Below are 24035 nucleotides of genomic sequence, written 5' to 3' on the forward strand. Positions count from 1 at the left end.
ATATTCATGAAAACTTTTGGTCTACAATTCACATATTGTATTTGTCCACTTTTTGTATTATTACATCAGTTTTGTTCTCTAAATTTTGAGACTTTATCCTTTTTATACTGTATTTTATATCTTTTATTGAGTTCTGTAAGGTTAGAATTAGAATTTCGTGTTGAAATGAGCTTTTTATCATTACGTTGTGAGTCTCCTTATCTTTGACAATACTTTTTTGTCTTGTATTCTATTTTCATTAATATTATTAAAGAAACCCCAACATCTTTTGGCTAGTATTTTCCTGGTATACTTTTCAAAAATATTTTTATTTTTTCATGTTCAACCTTTCTTAGTCCTTATGTTTTAGATGTGTCTCTTATAAACATGCAAAATCCATGTTTATAACAGTCTATCAGTCTCTGTCTTTTAGCTGATGAGTCCAGCTGCCTTATAGATATTGTTACCTGGACTAGTTTCTATCATCATTCTCGTGCTTTTTCCTTTGTTGTATTTTTGTATGTTTATTCTTTCTTCAGGAAAATTATTGGTTTGGTTCAATTTTTTAAAAATTTAGGGCAAAAAATATATATCATAAATTTGCCTCTTAAATCATTTTAACATGTACAATTCAGTGGCATTAATTACATTCCCAATGTTGTGCAACCATCACCACTATCTATTTCCAAAACTTCTTTATCACTTGAAACAGAGACTCTGTTAACTGTTAAGCAATAATTCCTTTATTCCTTTATAGCTCCTGATGACCTTAATCTATTTTTTGTGTTTATGAATTTGCCTATTTTTGATATGTTACATAAGTGGAATCATACAATCTTTATCCTTTTGTGTCTGGCTCATTTCACTTAACATAAAGTCTCCAGGTTCATCTATGTTGTAGCATGATCAGAACTACATTCTTTTGTGTGGTTTCATAATATTCCAATGTACGTATATACTATATTTTATTAATCCATTCATTGGTTTATGGACATTTGGGTTGTTGCCACCATCTGGCTATTCTGAATAATGCTGCAATGAACACAGGTGTACAAATAACTGTTGGAGTCCCTGCTTTCAATTATTTTGGGTATATATATAGGAATGGAATTGCAGTTTGCTTTCTTATTTGATTGTTTCCTTCTACTGATTGAAGATTACAGACTCCGGGGGCGCCTGGGTGGCGCAGTCGGTTAAGCGTCCGACTTCAGCCAGGTCACGATCTCGCGGTCCGTGAGTTCGAGCCCCGCGTCGGGCTCTGGGCTGATGGCTCAGAGCCTGGAGCCTGTTTCCGATTCTGTGTCTCCCTCTCTCTCTGCCCCTCCCCCGTTCATGCTCTGTCTGTCTCTCTCTGTCCCAAAAATAAATAAAAAACGTTGGAAAAAAAAAATTAAAAAAAAAAAAAAAAAGATTACAGACTCCGTATCTACTCTTTAATGGTTAACTTTTAAGTAATAGTTTGCATGCATAATAACTAACCAAGTCTACAGTCAATACTTTCACCTCCTCCAAATAACACAAGGAATTTAGAAACTTAACTCTGATACCCTCCTTCTTAACTTACATAGATTTATTGTCCAGAATTAGGTTCTGTGTCCTTTGTTAACCCCACAAAGCATTTATTATCATTATTACAATTATTATTGCTGGTATGCTGATATGATACAAATTAAATAGCAATCACTAAAAAAGTAGAAATAAAGCATATAACTTAAATAACTAGAAATTTAAAAAGTGAAATATTGATGTAATCTTTCAATGTAAAAATATTCTGATTTTTTAAGTCAGCCCCTAAGTAAAAATAAATAAAAATTTTAAACTCTCAAGGAAAAAAAGACTTTCAATATTGTGCAGAGCAAACAAAACCCCAGGATGACAAATTTCAGCTCAAGTTTAAAATCTATGATGTAACTTGACATTGCCATTATGTCTAACAGTGGTTTGCTCATACCTGCATATGGATAAAATATGATATTTCATTTACCCTGACTATAATAATCAATTTTGGAATTATGTCATCAAGTACCCTAAAGTTTTTTCTCTATGCTTTACTTGTGGCTTGGCAGACCAGTATCACTCCGCTGCTTCATTGGTCAGCATACAGTCCTCAAGTGCCTAGGACATGGCAGCCCAGTTTCAGTCATTAAGGACACAGCATTGAATATATTGACAAAAATGAATGCCTTTATATTTGGACAGACGTCTCCAAAGAAGACGTACAAATAGCCCATGAGCACATGAAAAAATGCTCAATATCACTAATCATTAGGGAAATGCAAATCAAAACTACGAGATACCCCCTCCCATTCATCAGGATGGCTATCAAAACAACAACAACAACAACAACAGAAAATAATACGTGTTGATGAGGATGTAGAGAAACTGGAAGCCTTGTGTATCATAGGTAGGAATGTAAAATTGTGCAGCCACTGTGGAATACAGTATGGTGGTTCCTCAAAAATTAAAAATAGAACCACCACTATAAAATAGAACCACCATATGATCCACCAGTTCTAGTTTTGGGTACACACTCAAAAGAAGTGAAATCAGAGTCTCACAGCAGCATTATTTAAATGAGGTAAACTGTGGAAGCAACGCAAGTGTCCCTAGATAGACGAGGGGATAAGCAAACTGTGATATATACATACATTAGAATATTATTCAACCTTAAAATGGAAGGAAATTCTGACACATGCTACAACATAGATGAAACTTAAGGACATTATACTAAGCGAAATAAGCCAGTCACAAAAAAGAAACAAATACTATATGACTCTATTCATATGAGGTACTAAAAGTAGTCAGAATCATAGAGACAGAAAGCCTGATGGTTGCCAGGGACTAGGAGAAAGGGCGGAATGGGGGTTAATGTTTAATGAGTATAGTGTTTCAATTTTACAAGATGACGAGTTCTGGAGATGGATGGTCGTGGTGAAGGTTGCACAACAATATGAATGTTCTTAATTCCACTGAACAGTACACTTAAAAATGGTTAAGAAAAAAAATGGTCAAGATAGTAAATTTTATGTGTACTTTTTACCACAATAAAAAAAAAATTGAGGAGTGCCTGAGTGGCTCTGTCAGTTGGGCGTCTGACTCTTAGTTTCGGCTCAGGTCAGGACCTCACGGTTTTGTGGGGTCGAGCCCTGCATTGGGCTCTGCACTGGCAGCATGGAGCCTGCTTGGGATTCTCTCTCCCTCTCTCTCTCTGCCCCTCCCCCACTCACACTGACTCTGTCTCTCTCAAATACAATTAAAAAGAAAACAATTTTTTTGAAAAAAAAAATTCCTTGAGGGAATTTACACATAGAAAGAAAGGAAATGAACAAACAAAACATATGCTAAGCCAAATGGTGAGAATGTTCTAGAGAAAAACAAAACAAGGCAAGAAGACAGAGAATGCTGGGGAAAGAGGCTGGAGGTGGTTGCAGTGGTCAGGGAAGATTTTACCAAGGAGGTGATTCTTGAGCAAAGACCTTGTGCTAGAGAGGACTGGCTCTGCCCTCCCCATCTTAGAGTAGAATTGTTACTACGGTGGCTTCTGAGCCAGGACCCTTCCCGGCCCCTCCTGCATCTTGACATAGCCGCATAACCAATGGAATTTGGGCAGATGTTCGTTCTTTACTTCTAAGCCAGAGTTGTTAGGAATCTAGTGTGTCTCCTCCACTGGCTCTTCCCTCTTCTGCCAACTGAAGCAGAAGACCCGGAGGCTTCAGAGCGGTTGTCCAAGAGAAATATAATGTGAACCACGTTATTTTTAGTTCTCCAACAGCCACATTACTATGTGTTTGGGGAAAAAACGGGTGAAATTCATTTTAATAATGCATCTTTGAACCCAGTATTTCCAAAAATTATTTCAACATGTATCTAAGATACAAAAAATATCAATGAGATACTCTTCTTTTTTTCAAAATCCAGTATGTGTTTTACTCTTATTGCACATTTCAAGTGCTGCTAGCCCTTTTTCAAGTACTCAGTAGCACACGTGGCACCATGTTGGACAGTGCAAGCCCAGGATATGGTGGAGCATAGATGATGAAAGAAGGTGCGTCCCTATTCTCCGTATGGAGGACAGCCACCCATCAACCAGGAACACCCACATGTTATCATTACCTGAAAAATAAACTTCCTTTGTGTTAATCTTCCAAAGGTTTGAGATTCATCTTGCAGAAACTGATTCCTTGAAGTGGTGTAGAAAATAAAAAAACTAAAATATAGAGAATTGGCTTAGGAATAAGGTAACAGGCAGCACAAAAGAGACATTAGGAGCTGGAAATCAGAGACTCATGTTATGTGCTGATAGAACTCTTAACTGCGCACACTTGTGAGACAGAACAGGTACAAGTAGTGACCCTGTAACATTTCAATAATTAAAAAAAAAACAAAAACAAGAATGCCAACAGATGCTGTAGTCATCTGCTCAGGCTGCCATAACAAAATACCACAGGCAGGGTGGCTTACACAACAGAAGATTATTTTCTCACAGTTCTGGAGACCGGAAATCCAAGATCAGCCCCACCAGGACTGGTTTCTGGAAAGACCTCGCTCCTTGGCTTTCAGATAGCTGCCTTCTTTGTGTCCTTGCATGGTCTTTTGTCTGTGCATGCATACTCCTGGTGTCTCTTCCTCTTCTGGTCCTATTGGATTAGGTTCCCACCATTATTATCTCATTTTACCTTAATTACCTCCTTAAAGTCCCCATCTCCAAATCCAGGCACATTGAGGGTTAGGGCTTCTACCTATGAATTTGGAGGGACACCATTCAGTTCATAAAAGATGCTGAATGCTCCTCTCTGTACTAAACAGAGTAAAAGTACAGAGAGGAGCATTCAGCATCTTTTATTTGGATTCTGGATAAACCTTTAAGGTAGTGCTAAAGGCTCCCTGTCTGAAATTCAGGCATAAATGATGCTTATGCTTCTGGGTGGCTCAAGTCAGAGAACTACATATGCATCGAGACCAGAAATTGGATCCCAGCAGCTCATAAAGTGCTTAATGTGCAAAAATTGTTTTAAAAATGTGTTCATGGAAGAATTGGCTGGTCTGCAAGCAGAAATAAAAGAGAATGAAGAGAATCTAGAAATCAAGGTGAGTTTGGGGCCTTGATAGTATGGAAAGCTGACTGCTTCTAGATACCAAGCAGTAGGGGATAACATCAGAAATGCTTTGAGTAAAAGTGCCCATTAAGTTGTTTTTGGTTAAGCAGAACTTTTCAAGGCTAAAACAGAGATCATGGGTAACTTATTCTCTTCCCACCAAGCCTATCGCTTCAAGGGGGCCTCAAGTTAACCCCATGAAATTAAGAGAAAAATAAGTAGAGAGGCAAGGAGGGAAAGAAATAGAGAAGGCCTAAGAATAAATTATTTTTATTTTTTTTAATGTTTATTTTGAGAGAGAGAGAGAGAGAGAGAGAGAGAGCGAGCATGAGCAGGGGAGGGACAGAGAGAGAGAAGGAGAGAATCCCAAGCAGGCTCCGCACTGTCAGCACAGAGCCCGATGCTGCGCCTGAACCTGTGAACCATGAGATCATGGCCTGAGCCGAAACTGAGAGCCAGACACTTAACTGACTGAACCACCCAGGCGCCCCAAGAATAATTTTCAAGAAAGAACTTTGGATGTGGTTACTGGCACATGGAGCTGGCTAGAAATCATGGGAATAATGTTTCCGAAGAACCGTGATCTGAGTCTTAAAAAGCCTGTGACTAAACAGGCTTGTGATCCCTTGGACACCTAGGGATCTCAAGTGCCCAATGGCAGGACACAGCTGTACGTGCTCCAAGGAAGTCAGATTCTTTACTGCTGCTCTCAGATATTGCCAGAAAGGATACTGGGCAAGAAAAATCACCCCAGAGGGCAGAGCCAAGAACTACAGAAAACAGTGAACAAGCAAGTTCCTCCCATCAAGCAGAACCACAGTCTAATGAAGGAACTTCCTATGCCATGAGGGTAGGGAGGATTCGTAACGCCTGTCCCGTTGGGTTCGCCACTGCTGTGAACCAGTTACTGCTATGGATCACTCAGCTGCCCTTTTCCAAAGAAGAGCTTCTATTGCTATCCTGTTCTTGATTCATATTTTTTATGTGAGGTTTGCTGTGGGGGAGGTGGGCAGACAATTAGCCTTTGAATTCATAGGTCTCTGAACCAAAGGAACACACTACCCAGAGTGCCTGGACTGTGTTCTGGATGAAGCACCGGGGTGGAACTTTGGGCTGTCTCCTTTGGGAAGGAGGCCACACAGATACTTGTGGCCAGGACGCGGTCCATGGCAGAAATAGCTAGCTGCCTCAAGAGTTGTTACTCTCGGTCTCTAGTGTTAGGCTCTTACTGGGAATGTGCTGCAGAGCCAGTAACTAGCTATCGTCTCAAGAGAATGTGAGCAGAAGTGATACATGCCTTGTCTACTGTCTGTTTCTCCTTCCACCAGTGAGAAACAGAGGTCTCAGGGATTGTCTAAAGACAGTGCACACAAATGGAAGGAGCCTGGGTCCCAGAGTTGCCACATACAGGAAATCTACCTGACATCCAGGAACACCGTTATCAGACTCTTACATGAGTGAGAGATTGACTTCTGTTTTATTAAACCACTGAAACTGTAAAGTTCCTTTGCTATATAAGTTCACATGAACCTAATTAATGTGCCCCTGAAAGAGGTGAAAGAGACAGCTGTATATCTCTAGACGAAAAGCATTCCAGGCAGAAGGAACAGAACAGTAAACGCATGGCCCTTGGGCAGGAGAATACCAAACGTGTTCAAGGATTAGCAAGGAGCTGAGCACGGCTGAAGCAAAGCAAACAAGGGGGAAAATTGAAGGCGATAAGATCAGAATTGTAAAAAAGAAGCCAGATCCTTAAAACTTTGTAGGCTACTGGGAAGATTTTAGCTTTTACTCTGAAATGAGTTGGAAAGCCACTATAGTATTTGGAGAGGAAGGAGGACATGATCTGACATTTTAATTTGGATCACTGTAGCTGGTGCTTAGGAACAAATTACAGGGGAACAACAAATAGGGTAATGAGCTCTGAGAATATGAAAACAATTCAGGGGAGAGATGGAGGTGGTTTGGAATCAGGAGGTTGTAAACTTGGTGGTAATCAGTATTCGGATTCTGGATAAACCATTAAGGTAGTGCTAAAGGCTCCCTGTCTGAAATTCAGGCATAAATGATGCTTATGCTTCTCGGTGGCTCAAGTCAGAGAACTACATATGCATCAAGACCAGAAATTGGATCCCAGCAGCTCATAAAGTGCTTAATGTCCTCCGTAGTGAAAAGGAATAGTATTATTGTTTCGGTATAGGTATTAATAATTAACTTGTACAAAGTAAATGAAACTAACTGAAAGTCTTACGGATGCTTTCTGAGTTACCCACCCCATAAAGAACTTCCCACTGAGATTTAATGCTATTAAAGTACATGCATCTTCAGTGCCACCTTTAATATTAACCACGAGATGGTCATTGGCCTGAGAGACAAGGTTACTTTGGTTTCCTTCAAACAGCAAACTGTGATTTTCTAAAACAAGCAAACAAACAAACAAAAATCAGCTACTACTTTAAATAGGAAAACTATTGGGGCGCCTGGGTGGCTCAGTCGGTTAAGCATCTGACTTCAGCTCAGGTCATGATCTCACGGTTCGTGAGTTCGAGCCCCGCGTCGGGCTCTGGGCTGATGGCTCAGAGCCTGGAGCCTGCTTTGGATTCTGTGTCTCCCTCTCTCTCTGCCCCTCCCCCATTCATGCTCTGTCTCTCTCTGTCCCAAAAATAAATAAACGTTAAAAAATTTTTTTTTTTTTAAATAAAATAAAATAAATAAATAAATAAATAGGAAAACTATGAAGATGTCAGTTTTACAGCCATGAAATTCAGTGAAGCTTGCCTCACAGGCTATATAGAGGTTTTTCTTACTTTCTCTTTACATGTTTAACAAGAGAATCATTAGAAAATAGTGACAGCAAGATTATTCTTACTATTGCGCAAATTGTAATTTACCTCCTGCTTTTACATTTTTAATTTTAGCCCTATAGTTGCCACACGCGGAATCCCCCACAAGCAATATGGTGGGCTTTCCTCTCCTCATATGTCCCAGTTATGCTTCGGCTGAGTTTGTCATTTTTTTATGCCTTTAGAGGAGTCACTGGAAAAAAGGTAAATCATTTACATAACTGTATTTTTCCTCAACTAGCAACTTTGCTCAGTTTATGTTGACACTGACAAAGGTAAAATATTTTCAAAATTTTTCATTATAAAAAAAAATTGCAAGATTACAAAAAGTTTAGGAAAAGAGCAAACACAAATTACCCTAAGTGGATACTCCAGCATCATGTCACGATGATTGCAAACATCAATAAAATATTTAACAACCATGAGACAAGTAAAGAAATCATTAAAATTGGAAAACATATTTCCAGAGTAAATTTCAGCAAGTTTAAGAAAATAGAAGTGGCCACTTGGGAACATAATTAAATAAGAAACCCAGTAAAACTGGGTATGAAGATAGGAAGAAATCCTCCTTGAGTCAAAAGGACAGGCAAAATTTAACTTCATCAGCCAAAAAAATGTTGAATAACTGGAATAAAGAGGAATTACATACACACACACAAACACACACACGTGCACGTGCACACACAGGGTATTAGACCATTTTATATGCTGGCGTAAGTCTAAGGGGGAAAAATAAATGCAAAAAACTTTAGATATTATTTGCAAAAACCAAAACACACAAGGATAGGAAAATATTGTTACTTTGCTTACTTAAATTACATAAAGTATAAGATAAAGTAAAAGAAACTATGCTCTCTTGTGGATAAGGACCTACAACTGTTAAAAGTAACATTAAACAGAAGAAACATAATTTTTTGGCCTTCCTTGGCCAAAACAGGATCACGCTTGATGGCACTTTTATAACAGAGAACATCTGGACTAGAGAGAAAGAAAACTTAATTAAAGTATGTCATTAAAATGTAGATCAAAAGAATATGTCTTAATTCATAGGGCCTTATAGCTACCTGTGTGATATGGTATCATAGGTGTGTGCAGCTGAATATAAGAACACAGAAGTTTCTATTCTACCATCTCAGAAGCACCAATTTATTTGATAGTCATGCTCTAGATAACCAGGGAAGATTTTATTCATATCTTTTAAATCTTTAACAAGAATAATAATCCAGGAATTCCAAGCGATTTTATTAAGTTGGTCATGCAGGCTGCTGTTTTCTACACTCTTTTCTGAATATTTCTCCATTTATCAGGAGACATCTCCTCCAACTCTGTTAGGAATGTGGGGTCCCCTCCCATTCAAGCCTTCCTCCTGGAGGAAGGAACAACTCTTGCCCCAATCTTACCTGATTCCACTCACATCTGTACCACTCAAATAAGCCTACCCTGAGCCCTTTCTTCTTGGGGCCTATACCTTCACGGTCCTATTCTCTAAGCCACAGATACACCCATTTGAGAGTAGTGAGGCCATTACTGAATATGCCCAAGAAGTGGCCATGTTGGTTTGTAAGTAAATAGTAGAGAGGAGCATTTTAGGAAATATTCATCGAAAGAGACCAAACTTTCGTCCAATCACAATGCCTCTGCTATTGTGGGAGGGAAGGAATTATGAGTACAACACAGTGTCTACAACCCAGATTTGGCCACCAGCCTAGGCCCCATGCTTAGAAAAAGGATAAGAAGTAAAAAGCAACTACCAACAGAGATTGTTCTCTGACTCCGTATTTCAGCACAGAGAAGCAGTGGCCTGATAGGACTTTGCTGGGTAGGAGGAGAGTGCGAGGGGGAACCAGGCCGTCTCCCATTCGTACTCCATGGTAGTAGCACCTCACAGAAGCAGTAGCAGCAGCAACACCGGTACTAAAAGCAGTGAAGAGCCAGTTCTGGTTTCATGAGATGGCAGCGGCTGCAGCCAGCACCCTTGATGGGGGCACAGTGTCATCACAGAGTATCCCTGACCTGAGTGCCAACAGCTTTACTTGCCAGAGGTGGCCATGCTACCTGGAGATACCCGATGTCACGCATCACTAATAAGGGCAGAAAGAAACCAACATATGGCAGGGGAGGCCTTGGGTATCAGAGAAGATTTAAAGAACCTGTTTTGAGAGGAGGTATGACCAGGGACTCTCGGAATTCACTGGCGAGACAGGGGTGAGTTTCTGAAGGAGCTAGAAGGTCCAGTGTGTTACATGAAGTATTACAGAGAAATTAACCCCATTTTCATCTCCAGGGACAGACTGAGGAAAGACGTCTTAATGTGCTATGTGGGCGATGTTGGTTAAATGATTACTCTTTCCAGGAACAGTATGCATTTTAACAGAGACTTCTTGTAGACAATACATTAACCTTTGTACACGAACATTTCCCCCTGATTGTTTAGAGAAGACCTGGGCTAATACATCTCCATTCGGGCTCAATATTCTAATTGTCTAGTTTTTTCAAGGTGAAAGGCCCTGCATATGATAAGGTGGTTCTGGGTTAGGAAAGTTAATACCTGTAGTATTTAAGCACAAGTTTCTAGTTCCTGAGCTGCTAACCCCAAGCCTTCTTTCCACCACTTCCGACCCCAACCTCCTCTTTCCACTGCACAATGGAAACATCTTCATGCGGTCCTACCAAGGATCACAATGAATAAATGTTATTAATATAATGCTATTAGGTAGGTATATAAATACATTTAGCCATTTAATTCTAAGCCTAGAAGAATAAAGGTCACAAAGGTCAGTCTTTGGCCTGATATTTTTTAACATTCTCCTTACTAATGTAGGTACACTATGTAATGTAATAAGGAAAGAGGTGTTCAGTTTCACTAAATAGGGAAATAAAAATTTATTTCAGTAATATTCTTATATATCCATACTAAGTGATAAGGACTCAGTAGTGAGTAGTTTTTTTGTTTTTGTTTTTGTTTTTAAAGATTTTTTTTTATTTTTTTTTCAACGTTTTTTATTTATTTTTAAGACAGAGAGAGACAGAGCATGAATGGGGGAGGGGCAGAGAGAGAGGGAGACACAGAATCGGAAACAGGCTCCAGGCTCCAAGCCATCAGCCCAGAGCCTGACGCGGGGCTCGAACTCACGGACCGCGAGATCGTGACCTGGCTGAAGTTGGACGCTTAACCAACTGCACCACCCAGGCGCCCCAGTAGTGAGTAGTTTTAAGATGATAACCTAAGTGTCCAGTAAGTATTTAGAATAACCAAATTGGCAGGTTCAGAGGTTTTCCAAATCATTCCTACCACTTAATATTTTTTAACGTGCATTTATTTTTTAAAGAGTTTGTGCCTGTGAGCACACCAGAGAGGGGCAGAGAGAGACAGAAACAGAGGATACGAAGCAGGCTCCATGCTGACAGCAGGTAGTCCGATGTGAGGCTCAAACTCACGAACTGTGAGATCATGACCCGAGCCGAAGTCAGGTGTTCAACCCACTGGGCCACCCACGTTAGGTGGCACCCTAACCCTACCACTTTAAAGAGATACCTGAGCCCCAGGTAGGCAATACTTTTCTGTTCCAGGTTACCCAGCAAGTTCCGGCCAAGCCTGGGCTAGAACCTGTTTCTCTACTCCTCAGTGTGAATTCCTTCCCTTCTATAAGGCTCTGGAAATTAAGGTGAAGCTTGTCCCCCATTTTCTCCAGAATCTCAATTCCAGGGCAGTGGTCAATTCCCATTTTTACTGTCCCGTCCACCATGACCCCTCCAGAGTGGCAGCATAGATGTGGTGCCACGTAAAGGGTGCCCCATTATACACCCCCCACTATCACATTTCCAGAAACACCTAACCCAGCTCGGAATTCATCCTATCTGTCGTGGTTTGGAATGTCTGTTACAGCACAAAACCCTCTCCACATCCTGGCCTTCAACATGCACACATGGGTATACACATACACATGCATGCACACCAAACACACTATCTTTTCCTTTAGTGAGAACACAAATTACATTATCACTAAGGAAAATGACCTTGCTCCACAGTGCTCAAGATGACAACGAATCTATAAAGAATGAATTCCTCTGTTCCCTATGAGACATGTGATCACAGCTTAGGTACCTCTCTTAGAACAGCTGGACATCTGGATACAATTTGAGATGGGAGCCATAACTGCCCTTTGGTATTAATATGATCTTTTTGTTGTTGTTGTTGCTAAGGCTATGAGCAGGAGCCAATCATAGACTTACTCTCCTGACATCACTTATGCTCAGCCAAGAATAAATCTTCTGCCTTCTTTGAACTTTCTAGCAGTTAGAGAAACAAATGTATTAGGCCCATGAATGGCTGCAGACAAAGGCCATTTTTAAAAACAGTGTGGAGGTTCCTCAAAAAATTAAAAATAGATCTACCCTATGACCCAGCAATAGCACTGCTAGGAATTTACCCAAGGGATACAGGAGTGCTGATGCATAGGGGCACTTGTACCCCAGTGTTTATAGCAGCACTTTCAACAATAGTCAAATTATGGAAAGAGCCCAAATGTCTATCAACTGACGAACGGATAAAGAAGATGTGGTTTATATATACAATGGAATACTACTTGGCAATGAGAAAGAATGAAATCTGGCCACTTGCAGCAATGTGGATGGAGCTGGAGGGTATTATGCTAAGTGAAATAAGTCAGGCAGAGAAAGACAGATACTCATATGTGGATCCTGAGAAACTTAACAGAAGACCAGGGGGGAGGGGGAGGGGAAAAAAGTTACAGAGAGAGAGGGAGGCAAACCATAAGAGACTCTTAAGGACTGAGAACAAACTGAGGGTTGATGGGAGGTGGGGGAGAGGGGAAAGTGGGTGATGGGTATGAAGGAGGGCACTTGTTGGGATGAGCACTGGGTATTGTATGGAAACTAATTTGACAATAAATTATATTAAAAAAAAAAAGAACAGCCCTCAGTTTATGAACTGCTAAATTGATACACTCAAAAGAGACTTGAGAATTGCCAGGATGTGAAGCCAAGGTCCCTCTGTTGCTCCTTGTGGAGAAAACGTCAACCTCTAATTCCCTCTGTAACTGCACTTTTGAGAACAGATGATGCTACACCCAGATGACTGAGTTTGAGGGAGTGGAAGAAAAGGAAAATATTGGAGAACCTGGGTGGCTCAGTCAGTTAAGCATCAGACTTCTTCGGCTCAGGTCACAATCTCAAGGTTTGTGGGTATGAGCCCGGCTTCAGGCTCCATGCTGACAACTCAGAGCCTGGAGCCTGCTTCGGATTCTGTGTCTCCCTCTCTCTGCCCCTCCCTTGCTCACACTCTGTCTCTCTCTCTCTCTCAAAATTAAATAAACATTAAAAAAATTTTTTTTAAAAGGAAAAGGAAAATATCTGAGGAAGCTTAAATATTAACTAGACAACTCAACCTGTCTGACTGACATGAATTAATATTTCACTACCAAGTATTTTTACTGTAAAGTGTAAAAACTCTTGGGATTTGCAACCCTAAAGGGATAAAAGACTATTTGCAAGTTTGATAAGCTTGATTTCCTCCTTTGCACAGAGGAATGTCACATGTCATCAATGTATTTTCTCTTGGTCACAACCCTTGCTGCCTATTCTCTACCTCACCCATGAGTTCTCATTTACAACCTCAACTCCTTTCAAAAATCAGTGACTTAGCCATGAATCAATAAGACCCAACCCTCTGAATTCTGCATCTATGCCAGAGGGTGACCCACCTGTCCAAATCTTCCTCTCTTCATTGATGGCACAAGAGGGTCCATTTCTGAAATCACTGAGTCGGAAGCATCCCCCAAAATCAATGAATAAGCATACAACCAGCATGATGCTAAGGCACAAGAAATTAGGCATTGGAAAAAAATACCCGAGCACAATTCCAGATCAGGTAAACTAGAAATCTCTGGGTGTGGGATTCAGGTACTGGTATTTTTAAAAAAATCTCCCCCCGTGGGATTCTAAAGCATAGACAGCGTTGAGAACCACAGCCCTAGCACAATACAGAGCCCTGGTGACTGTTGCTATGTGGGCAGTACAATACTGTTCCAAAGTCAGGGACCTTTCAGGCAGAGTTTATAGAGGTAGAATTGCAAAATAATTCAATCAGCATGAAACCTGGTGTGCCAGTTTTAAAATATAGCACCAAATCATTTGACACTTCTTCCATTGAAATATAGGGTGTATCAAAAAAATTCAAATGGATGAAAGACCTAAATGTGTTTAAAGACCATTACCTATATTGAGGAGGGCACCTTTTGGGATGAGCACTGGGTGTTTTATGGAAACCAATTTGACAATAAATTTCATATATTGAAAAAAAAATAAAAATTAAATTAAAAAAAAGAATAAAAAAAAAAGAATAAAAAAAAAAAAAAAAGACCATTACCTAGAGAAGAACACAGGCAGCAATCTTTGTGACATCGGCCGTAGCATCATCTTTTTAGACATGTCTCTGGAGACAAGGGAAACAAAAGCAAAAATGAAAATGAACTATTGGGACCTCATCAAGACAAAAAGCTTCTGCAGAGCTAAGGAAACAATCAACAAAACTAAAAGGCAACCTGTGGAATGGAAGAAGATAATTGCAAATGACATATCTGACAAAGGGTTAGTATCCGAAATCTACAAAGAACTTATCAAACTCAATACCACCCCCCCAAAAACAAATAATCCAGTTAAGAAATGGGCAGAAGACAGACATTATTCAAAAAAAGATATCTGTGGCTAACAAACACATGAAAAGATGCTCAACGGGGCGCCTGGGTGGCTCAGTCGGTTAAGCGTCCGACTTCGGCTCAGGTCACGATCTCGCGGTCCGTGAGTTCGAGCCCCGCGTCGGGCTCTGGGCTGATGGCTCGGAGCCTGGAGCCTGCTTCCGATTCTGTGTCTCCCTCTCTCTGCCCCTCCCCTGTTCATGCTCTGTCTCTGTCTCAAAAATAAATAAACGTTAAAAAAAAATTAAAAAAAAAAAAAAAAGAAAAGATGCTCAACATCACTCATCTTCAGAGAAATACAAATCCAAACCACAATAAGATACCACCTCACACCTGTCAGAATGGCCAAAATTAACAACACAGGAAATAACAGATGTTGGCGAGGATGCAGAGGGGAACCCTCTTAAACTGTTAGTGGGAATGAAAACTGGTGCAGCCACTCTGCAGAACAGTATGGAGCTTCCTCAAAAAGTTAAAAATAGAACTACCCTATGATCCAGCAATTACACCACTAGGTATTTGCCCAAAGGATACAAAAATACTGATTTGAAGGGGCATGCACCCTGATGTTTATAGCAGCATTATCAACAATAGCCAAATTATGGAAAAAGCCCAAATGTCCACTAACTGATGAACTGATAAAGAAGATGTGGTAATATATATGCAATGGAATATTAGCCACCAAAAAGAATGATATCTTGGGGCACCCGGGTGGCTCAGTTGGTTGAGCATCCGACTTTGGCTCAGGTCATGATCTCACAGCTCGTGAGTTCGAGCCCTGCATCAGGCTCTGTGCTGATAGCTCGGAGCCTGAGCCTGCTTCGGATTCTGTGTCTCCCTCTCTCTCTGCCCCTAACCCACTCACATTCTGTCTCTGTCTCTCTCAAAAATAAATAAACATTAAAAAAAAAAAAAAGAATGATATCTTGCCATTTGCAACAACATGGATGGAGCTAGAGTAAATTATGCTAAGTGAAATAAGTTAGTCAGAGAAAGATAAATATCATATGATTTCACTCATATGTGGAATTTAAGAAAAAAAAACAGATGGGGTGCCTGGATGGCTCAGTTGGTTAAGCATCCGACTTCGGCTCAGGTCATGATCTCGTGGTTCGTGGGTTCAAGCTCTGCATTGGGCTCTGTGCTGACAGCTCAGAGCCTGAAGCCCGATTCTGTCTTCCTCTCTTTCTGCCCCTTGCCCACTCACACTCTGTTTTTCTCTCTCAAAAATAAACATTTAAATAAACATTTTTTAAAGAAACAAAACAGATGAACATAGGAGAAGGAAAGAAAAAAAGAGAGAGGGAGGCAAACCATAAGAGACTACTAACTATAGAGAACAAACTGAGGATTGCTGGAGGGGAGGTGGGCAAGGGGTGGGCTAAATGGGTAATGGGCATTAAGGAGGATACTTGTGATGAGCACTGGGTGTTATATGTAAGTGATGAATCTGTCCCTGAAACCAATATTATACTATAAGTTAACTAACTGGAACTTAAATAAAAACTTGAAACCAAAAAAAAAAAAAAAAAAAGGAAGGGTAGGGTATATGTCCTTTCCTATCAAATATGGGTGGATCTTTGACTGCTTCATCCAAAAGATATAGCAGAATTGATGCTACCTTAGGTCTAAGGTTACACCATGAAAGGCAGTACAATTTCCACTTTGTGGACTTGGGTACTCATGGTGGAGTCCTGAGCCCCTGAAAGAAGTCCAATTGCCTTAGCCACCATGCTGTAAGGAAGATCAAGCTACACTGAGAAGCCACATGCAAAGACTCTTCTTGATGCCCCACCCAAGTTCCCAGCCACCATCAGTGTCCACTGAGTAACTGAGAGATTGACAGAACATTTACAAACTCTGGGACCTGAAAGCAGCAAAGTAAGTGTATTAGAGGAATGTCTCCGAATTTGCCCATTGAACACTCATTTTCCAGTTTCCCTCCAAATTTAAGATCACTCTTTAAGCAAGCAATGCAAGAGTCTAAAGCTACATGTTGAGTTATTCTTGTTCTGAATAGTGGCTACATTTGAAACATAGATAGAGAAAACACTGAAAATGCTAGGAAAAGGTCTGTAACATAAAACTGCCTAACCTCAAAGAGACAACCATTATTATTTTAACATATCAGAGAAATGAATAGACTTTAATCATTTGAAAGTGGAGATGGTGGTCCCCAAAAGGAATATCTACGTCCTAATCTCTGGAACCCATGAATGTTACCTTATATGGGAAAAAAAGGTCTTTGCAGATGTAATTAAGTTAAGGATCTAAAGGGGAAACCACCCTGAATATAGGTGGGACCTACATTCAGTAACAAGTGTCCTTATGAGAGATACATAATAGAGATTTAACAGATAGAAGGGGAGCAGGCAATGTAACCACGGAGGCAGAGAACCGAGGCAGCCAAATATCAAAGACTGCTCATAGTCACCAGAAGCTGGAAGAGGCAAAAAACAGATTCTCCTTTAGAGCCCCAGAGGGAATGTGGCTCAGCCAACACCCTGATCTCAGACTTCTGCCCCCAGAACTGTGAGAAAATGAATCTCTATTCTTCTAAATCAACCAGTTTGTAGTAATTTGTCACAGCAGCCACAGCAAATTAATACAGTTGGAAAAAAAAATATTTCCTAATCAAAATTTTCTGCTTCTATACAAGTGTAAATTTAATAAATGGAATTTTATTCTTTACACTTGTCTCCTTATGCTTCTACCTATAAGATAGACTTCAGTTCAAAATATCATTTCTCATATAAAAATGTCAAATTTTTATTAGGGTTGTTATTTTCCTATATGTTTAATGTTTCCATGCTTGTCTCTTTGATACCATCTAACAGTGATTTTTAGGCTGTATTTATCAGTAATCTAAATAGAGTACAAAGTGAAGGACTTGATTGAGCATTCTAAATTCTGCTTGGGAGGTGAGGAGTGGAGAGCAGAGCACTAGACAGGAAAGGGTAAGGAGGTATATGATTTGTTGGGAAGTGTCTGTAGACATGCTTTTAAAAGGATGTCTCAAATACCAACAGCAGGACATCCTACAAAATGACTTACCAATTATTCCTCAAAACCATGGGGGCCAGCAAAAACCGGGAAAGTATGAGAAATATCATGGCCAAGAGGAGCCTAAGGAGACATGAACAGTAAATATAATGCAGTATCCTGGAACAGAAAAACAGTAGGTAATTTAAGGAAATCTGAATAAAGAAATGACTTCAGTTATCATTATTGGCTCATTAATTTCAACAAAAACACTATACAAATATAAGGTGTTAAACAGGTAAAACTGAGTGCGGGATATATGGGCACTCTGTGTCCTATCTTCTCAATTTTCCTGTAAATGTAAAACTGTTCTAAGCACTAATCTATTAAAACACACCACATACATACACACACAGCTGTCTCTATCAATATCCATATTTCAAATAAGAAACTAAAGTTGAAGGAAGTGAAACACTTAATACAAATCAGCAAGTCGAGGAAATTTTCTCGACTACTTCCCGGAATGCTAGTGCATGTTGCAAAGAATTATTTAGTAACTCTTTTCCCCCTTAATTATTGGCGATGTTCTTAAAAAGGAACACCAGACTTAACAAGAAAAGAAAGAAAAGGAAAAGAAAAAACAAAACAAAACAAAAAAACAGCTGGTTGTGCTTGCAGTCTAGTTTCCAGGAATAACTGGCGTGCCATCTGCTCGCAGCATAGAGTGGTAACCATGGTTCACGTGCCACACCAGCGTGCGGTGTTAGGAAGTTTGCCCCAACAAGCCTGGACAACTTAGCTTCCGCGCAGGTTGCTGCGGGGAGGGGGTGGCGGCGGCAGCGTCCAGAGTGTGTATATCGTTTTTCCAAACTCCATCTGCTTTCCCCTCCCCTGGCTGTGCCCGCGGTCCCCCAGCGCGGCAAGCCGAGGGGACAGGAGCGGGCCTTTTATGCATAACAAAAGAGCTCCCCTCCTCCTCCCGCCGCCCCCGCGCCCCCCCCCCGCCCCCACCTTGGCTTTCCCGCGGCCGCCCGGGCCCAAGTCCCCGGCAGGAATTGGCTCCCGGACCCGAGGTTTCCAGGTACCCGGAAGGGGGAGGGGGCCGAGGCGGTAACAATTGGGCGGGTGAGGGCGAAACGCGCGGCCGGGAGCGCCAAGACTCCGAGGGGCGGCGGGCCCGGGCCGTGCCGCCGAGCGATTGGCCGGGGCCATCCCGCCGGCCGCCGCTGATTGGTTGATTCTCAAATTCGGTCTCAAGGCGCCAGAGGAGGTGTTTTAGCGGGGACTGCGATCCGGGACTGGAGTGCTGGCGCTGCCCTGACACCGCGGGGTCCCCGCCAGCTCAGGGCGCTCGGAGCGGGGATCTGCGCGCCTCGCTTTCCCCGCCCGATGTCGCCGCCCGCCTGCTGATCTCCTCTCCCCGCTGGTCCCTCGCCGGTGTGGGATCGTGAAGGTCCCCACAGAGGCAGGAAACCTCCTTCTCAAAGTGGGAGTAAGTAGCGTGCGGCCCTAAGCGCTGCGTGGAGGCGGGAATTGGGGTAAAAGGGGACCCCCCCCCTCCCGCCCAGGCTGCTAGCCTCCCTGGCTGGTGGGGATCGAGTCATTTCTGCCACCGGACCAGGAGCGTGTGGGGTGTCCTGGCTCCAGCTCTCCCTCCCGTGAGGCAGTAGAGGGGACTTGTTCCTCACGATCTGGGGGGTTCATTGGAAGGGTTTATCCTTGGGGTCTGCTTGGAGGCCTGGGAAGGGGCTGCGTTAAGAGCTGAGTGGGTTTGGTCTAGCGATCAGGTTTCCCTCCCCCCTGATTCAAAACCCCCTCAAAGCCGAATTCCTCCCAGTTCTTTGCGCCAAAATTAACTGACCTAGGAGACCCTGTGCTTTCTGACAGATTTGCCCTACACTCTTCTGACTTGGTAACTTTGTTTTGTGCTGTTGCTTTGCATAAACGATTACTAGTTTTGTCGATTTTTTGCCTTCTCAGGTTTTTAGTAATTATCAAACACACTTTAAGTGTTCGTGTTATTCATGTGCGTTTTAGAGTTGAGGGTGGCTGCACTCCTGGAAATTCCCAGGATGAGTTTAGAGAGGGGAAGTTCATGTTCACGAGCAAGTAATAAATATTTTTGTTGGAGGAGAAAACATCCAATTGTAAAATCACTTTCTAATGTAATTGTGTATTACAGATGGAGGTAAATTGTTTAACATTAAAAGACCTGATCAACCCCAGGCAGCCCAGACTAGATTTTGCAATTGAAGATGGGGAAAATGCACAAAAGGTAAGTGCGCTTAAATACCTTATGCTCTAACATATTTAAGATGGTCATTTCTAATTCAATGAAGTATTTCGACATGGCACTTGTATTTGTCTTATAAACATAATAATTAATGTTGACGATCATTATAGAAATATACTTTTTTAAAAATGGAGGCATCCAAACCATTATTGTTGAGTTTCTCACTCACTGTGTAGTAGAAAGAGGCTGTTAGATGTAATGTTGAAACCAATTTATATGAATCGAAAATGTGCTGGACACTGCAACCAAAAATTTATACTTACAGTTGTCAAGAGTGGATTAGCTCATGCTGTGCAGGAATGTTACCCCTTGGGTCCTGGAATATAGACTGTACATTGTAAATACTGGATATTTAAAGTGCTGTGAAGTGTTCTTCATACCAATGAACCCTCTTCTAGCGACTATTCCATTCACCCAAAATTAAGACCTGTGCCACCCATATATAGGGAGATAAAATGACTTAGCCCACTAGCATACTCTGAATATTTTACAGCGCTGCTCCTGGTTCTGTACTGAGCCTTTTTCTCTCTTTCTGCACCCCTTGTGACTTTTAAGACCATGGTTGTGTCTTCAAGACCCATAACAAAGTGGCCATTGTAATGTCTAAACTGTCACCATCCCCACGTTGGCACAGCTGCACTCACCAGCTAGTGCCCTACGGAAAAGGTGTAATAGCTTGTTAGTGAATGTCTAAGCATTTTTAGGCAGAAGCCAAATATATAACAGAAACTTTGAATACAAATCTGAGCATAGCAACTTACTTGGGCATTGCACTTCTCTAGGTTCCTTGTCTTTATTTTTAGACTTGCCATCAACAATGAAACTGTCTGGTTGCAAAGCACCTCTTATGTGGACCTTTGAAAAATACTTGACAACCATTAATTTTGGATAGGTGTGCAACTGTATGTTTTGTAGTGTTTTTTTTTTTTTTTCCTAGCCTTCAAAATTTTTTTGTTAGGAAAAGAAGGATACCAAAACATTGTTGTTTTCAAGAGGACTTTCTAAAAATGAACCTAAGCCATATGAGGATGGAAATGCCCAGACTTTAAAATGTATATTGAGAGTTTTGGCTTTGGGATTTTCAGAGCAAAACTTTTTGTTTTCCTTTATAATTTGGATGGAATAGGTTTGAAGGAATATGCATGCATTTATATAAAGCCTGAGTTAGCGTCTACTTCTTTCCTTCTGGGTCAGTGATTTTTTTTATCAAGGGCATTCTACTCTGGTTGGTATCAGTGAGTGCTGTTTGCAGTTGAACTTTCCCATTTTAATAGATGTAGAGAATAACTCAAATGACTCCACAAAGAGGTCGGAAAAGTGGTTAAAATGTTTGAAATGGATTGTATGAGCAGGGATTATTTCACCTCTCAAAGAGAAGGCAAGGAATGAGAATAGTGCTTCTGCCCAGAGCCTAGGTGGAGCTTTCATCTCCTTTTCACATTGCTGTGTAGTAAACGAAGGAAGATTTCTAGGGATGGCAAGAACGTGGGATTTGCAGTAACAGAGATCTGGGTTTGATTTCCTGCTCTGCCATTTATTAGCTCCATAACCTCGAACTAATATATTTATTCAGTCACTCAATAAATATTTATATCCCAGGTGCTGAGATACAGTGGTTTAAGTTTCCTAACCTCTCTAAGCTTATTTTTTTCTTCCATAAATTGGATCTAATAAATAGCACCTCCCTCTTTAGGTGTTTGTAAAGTACCCAGCAACACATACTGTTCACACTGTACTCAGTGACAACGCAAAGATAAACATAGAGGCCATAAGAGACTTTCTGGGACTCAGATGCAAAACTACCCAACTGTACTATCATTTGCCAAGTGCCATCACAGAAGTGGGAACAAAATGTTTGGCAAAATAACAGAGGAGGAAATACATTCACAGGGAATCCTGGGAGATTTGGGAAGCTTCACAGAGCAGGTAACATCTGGGCTAACCACGCCTCCATGCCTGAGGACGGTCAGCCTACAGAAAAACAGGAGTGAGCAGAACAGACATTGTAGGCAGAGGAAATAATGTGAGGTGCAGGCGTTCTAGAAATGTTCAAGATACTCAGAGTGGCCAGAAGCTGATGGTGTTGAATTGTTGCTTGAAAGCCTCTGAGAGATGCCTGGCACAGTGTTTTGTGGGTCAGCTGGCATTTAGAGGATTTCTCTTTCTTGACTTTCTACACATTGGTCAAGAACTAGAAGTACTGTATGATGCATGCATCTTCTTGCTACTTACGGAGGAATTTTTTTTTAAGTGTACAGTTTTCAGTTTCATTACCCACATTTCCTGAGCCCAGTTGTGAGGTAATAAACAAGACTCTCCTCTTAAGTTGTTTACAGAGCATTTGGGGAGGACAAAAGAAGAAAATGGATGGTTTGGCATGCAGGAGCGAGCAATAAGGATTGAGCTATCGGGGTGCTTTGTGAAGGAGATAAACCTGAACAAGGGCTTGAAGGGATGAATGCTAAGACTTAGGCAAGTGGAGAGGGAGGCAACTGGTAAGAAGTAGCAATGAGCAGTACATTTGGGGACAGTGTCCAGACTTAGTGGGCACAAGTTTTCTGTGAAGGTCATTCATCATTTTTAGGAGTGATTGAGAGAGAAGGGAAGGTCAGTTTGAGCTATGTATCTGGACCTGTGTGATTACAGGTAGATAAATGTGTGCAGGAGGCACTGGTTGCCTGACTTTGGAATTCATGAAAGGTCCTAGCCAGATACAAACTTGGGAACTGTCAACATTCAGGTTGGTTTTAAAGCCCTGTACATGAGGATGAGTGAACTGTCCCAGAGAGAGCGAACAGAGAGGAGTGGAGAGCTGAGGTTCTAAGAGTAGAAAACGAGGAACCAACGAAAGAGACTGAGAAGTAGGGAGAGAACCAAGAGAAAAAATGTGCTGTTTCCAAAGGGCTGCATGTTTCATAGAGCAAAGAATAGTCAACAGTCTCAACCTGTACAGTGAGGTCAAATGAGGTGTTTTACTGTTGATCTGGCAAGTGAGAGGCGACCTAGATGAGACCAGTGGGAACCCCTGGGAGACGGGCAGAATAAAGCCCTTGGTGTGGATTACTCATTCTAGAAAGTGTGCTCTGAAGAGAAGGAGAGTTTGTTAGTCAAAAGCTAGAAAGAGACGCTTCCTAACATGTCATCTTTGCAGTGAGCCTTAAACCATAGGTCGAGTTTCAAGGGGCAAAGCTTCACCAGTAGCATTAAAGACAAAGTAACGGTGCAGGGCAGGTTTGAAGAAAAGCAAGTGCGCTGTTTGGGCACAAGGTAGAATAATGCATGAGATAGAACTGGAAAAGCAGTTGGCAAAATATTGCCAAGGGCCCCAACAAGGCTGATATCTGCACATATTATTTGAGGTAACGTGATCAAAGCTATATCTGAGACCCAAGCAAGACGGGAACCAAGATCTTATAATTACACAGCTTTTCTATGGCGGCATACAGCAGAGTCGAAGTACTGGTATAATTCATAACAAATATTTGTATAGCACTCAGGTGACAAACTGCCTTCACCTTCATTATCTGATCCCATCCTCACAGCACCTCTATGGCAGGTAAGCGAGGCTATGTTGTGTCCATTTGCATATGAGAATTGGAGAGCCTGTTTCAAGGTTACATTTCTCCAGGCCCTCTCTAATCGAAGAAGCTACTTCCAGGGTGTTGCACTTAGATTTACCGACAGGCAGATCGGACACGGAGGTAACGTGCTGGAGGCTTGTTAGGGGTGCTCTGGGGAGCCACGTCTGTGGGTAGGAAGGGAAGGCAGCAGAACTAGACAGGGAGAAGCGGATCTGAGACAGTCTCAGGGGAAGTCTGGAGTTTACCCAACTAGGAGTTCTAGAATGACCCCTCAGAGTCATCCTGAGTGGGGGCAAGCCTAGCTAGGCTTTTACATGTCAGCGCTACCTCTATTGGCATCGAGGACAGTCTGGGTCTCCCTGGGTAGTTATGATTCTGGAGGACTCCGCCCTCTCAGACTGGTGAAGGGCTTCTAGCATCAGGGGAAATGAGTCATTCATTCCTGAAGAGACCTCAGCACATCCCTGTGTCCACCACACAGCTGGGGAGCCTGGCTGGAAAGCTGTAGAGATAGATTCTTTAGTTGGAACCCCTTATTTTATTGA

At 41.6% G+C, this 24035-nt stretch overlaps 1 protein-coding gene and 1 long non-coding RNA gene across 2 annotated transcripts in view; one reads left to right on the forward strand and one right to left on the reverse strand.

Annotated features, from left to right (window-relative positions):
• Positions 1-3983: 3983 nt before the first annotated feature.
• Positions 3984-18731, reverse strand: LOC131519178 (uncharacterized). Its single transcript, XR_009265512.1, has 4 exons — positions 18628-18731; positions 17689-17796; positions 14307-14372; positions 3984-4616 (listed from the first exon to the last, which is right to left on the reverse strand). It is a non-coding gene; the product is annotated as an uncharacterized LOC131519178 (long non-coding RNA).
• Positions 18732-18902: 171 nt separating this feature from the next.
• The window catches only part of E2F7 (E2F transcription factor 7), a 39636-nt gene continuing 34503 nt past the window's right edge, over positions 18903-24035 (forward strand). Inside the window, exons 1-2 of the mRNA XM_058741949.1 lie at positions 18903-19108; positions 19799-19891. Of these exons, the coding sequence (XP_058597932.1) occupies positions 19799-19891 (93 nt within the window). The 5' untranslated portion in view covers positions 18903-19108. The remainder of the gene's footprint in view (positions 19109-19798; positions 19892-24035) is intronic.

The sequence above is a fragment of the Neofelis nebulosa genome, chromosome 8, assembly GCF_028018385.1.
Source record: "Neofelis nebulosa isolate mNeoNeb1 chromosome 8, mNeoNeb1.pri, whole genome shotgun sequence".
In the NCBI taxonomy this organism is placed as follows: domain Eukaryota; kingdom Metazoa; phylum Chordata; class Mammalia; order Carnivora; family Felidae; genus Neofelis; species Neofelis nebulosa.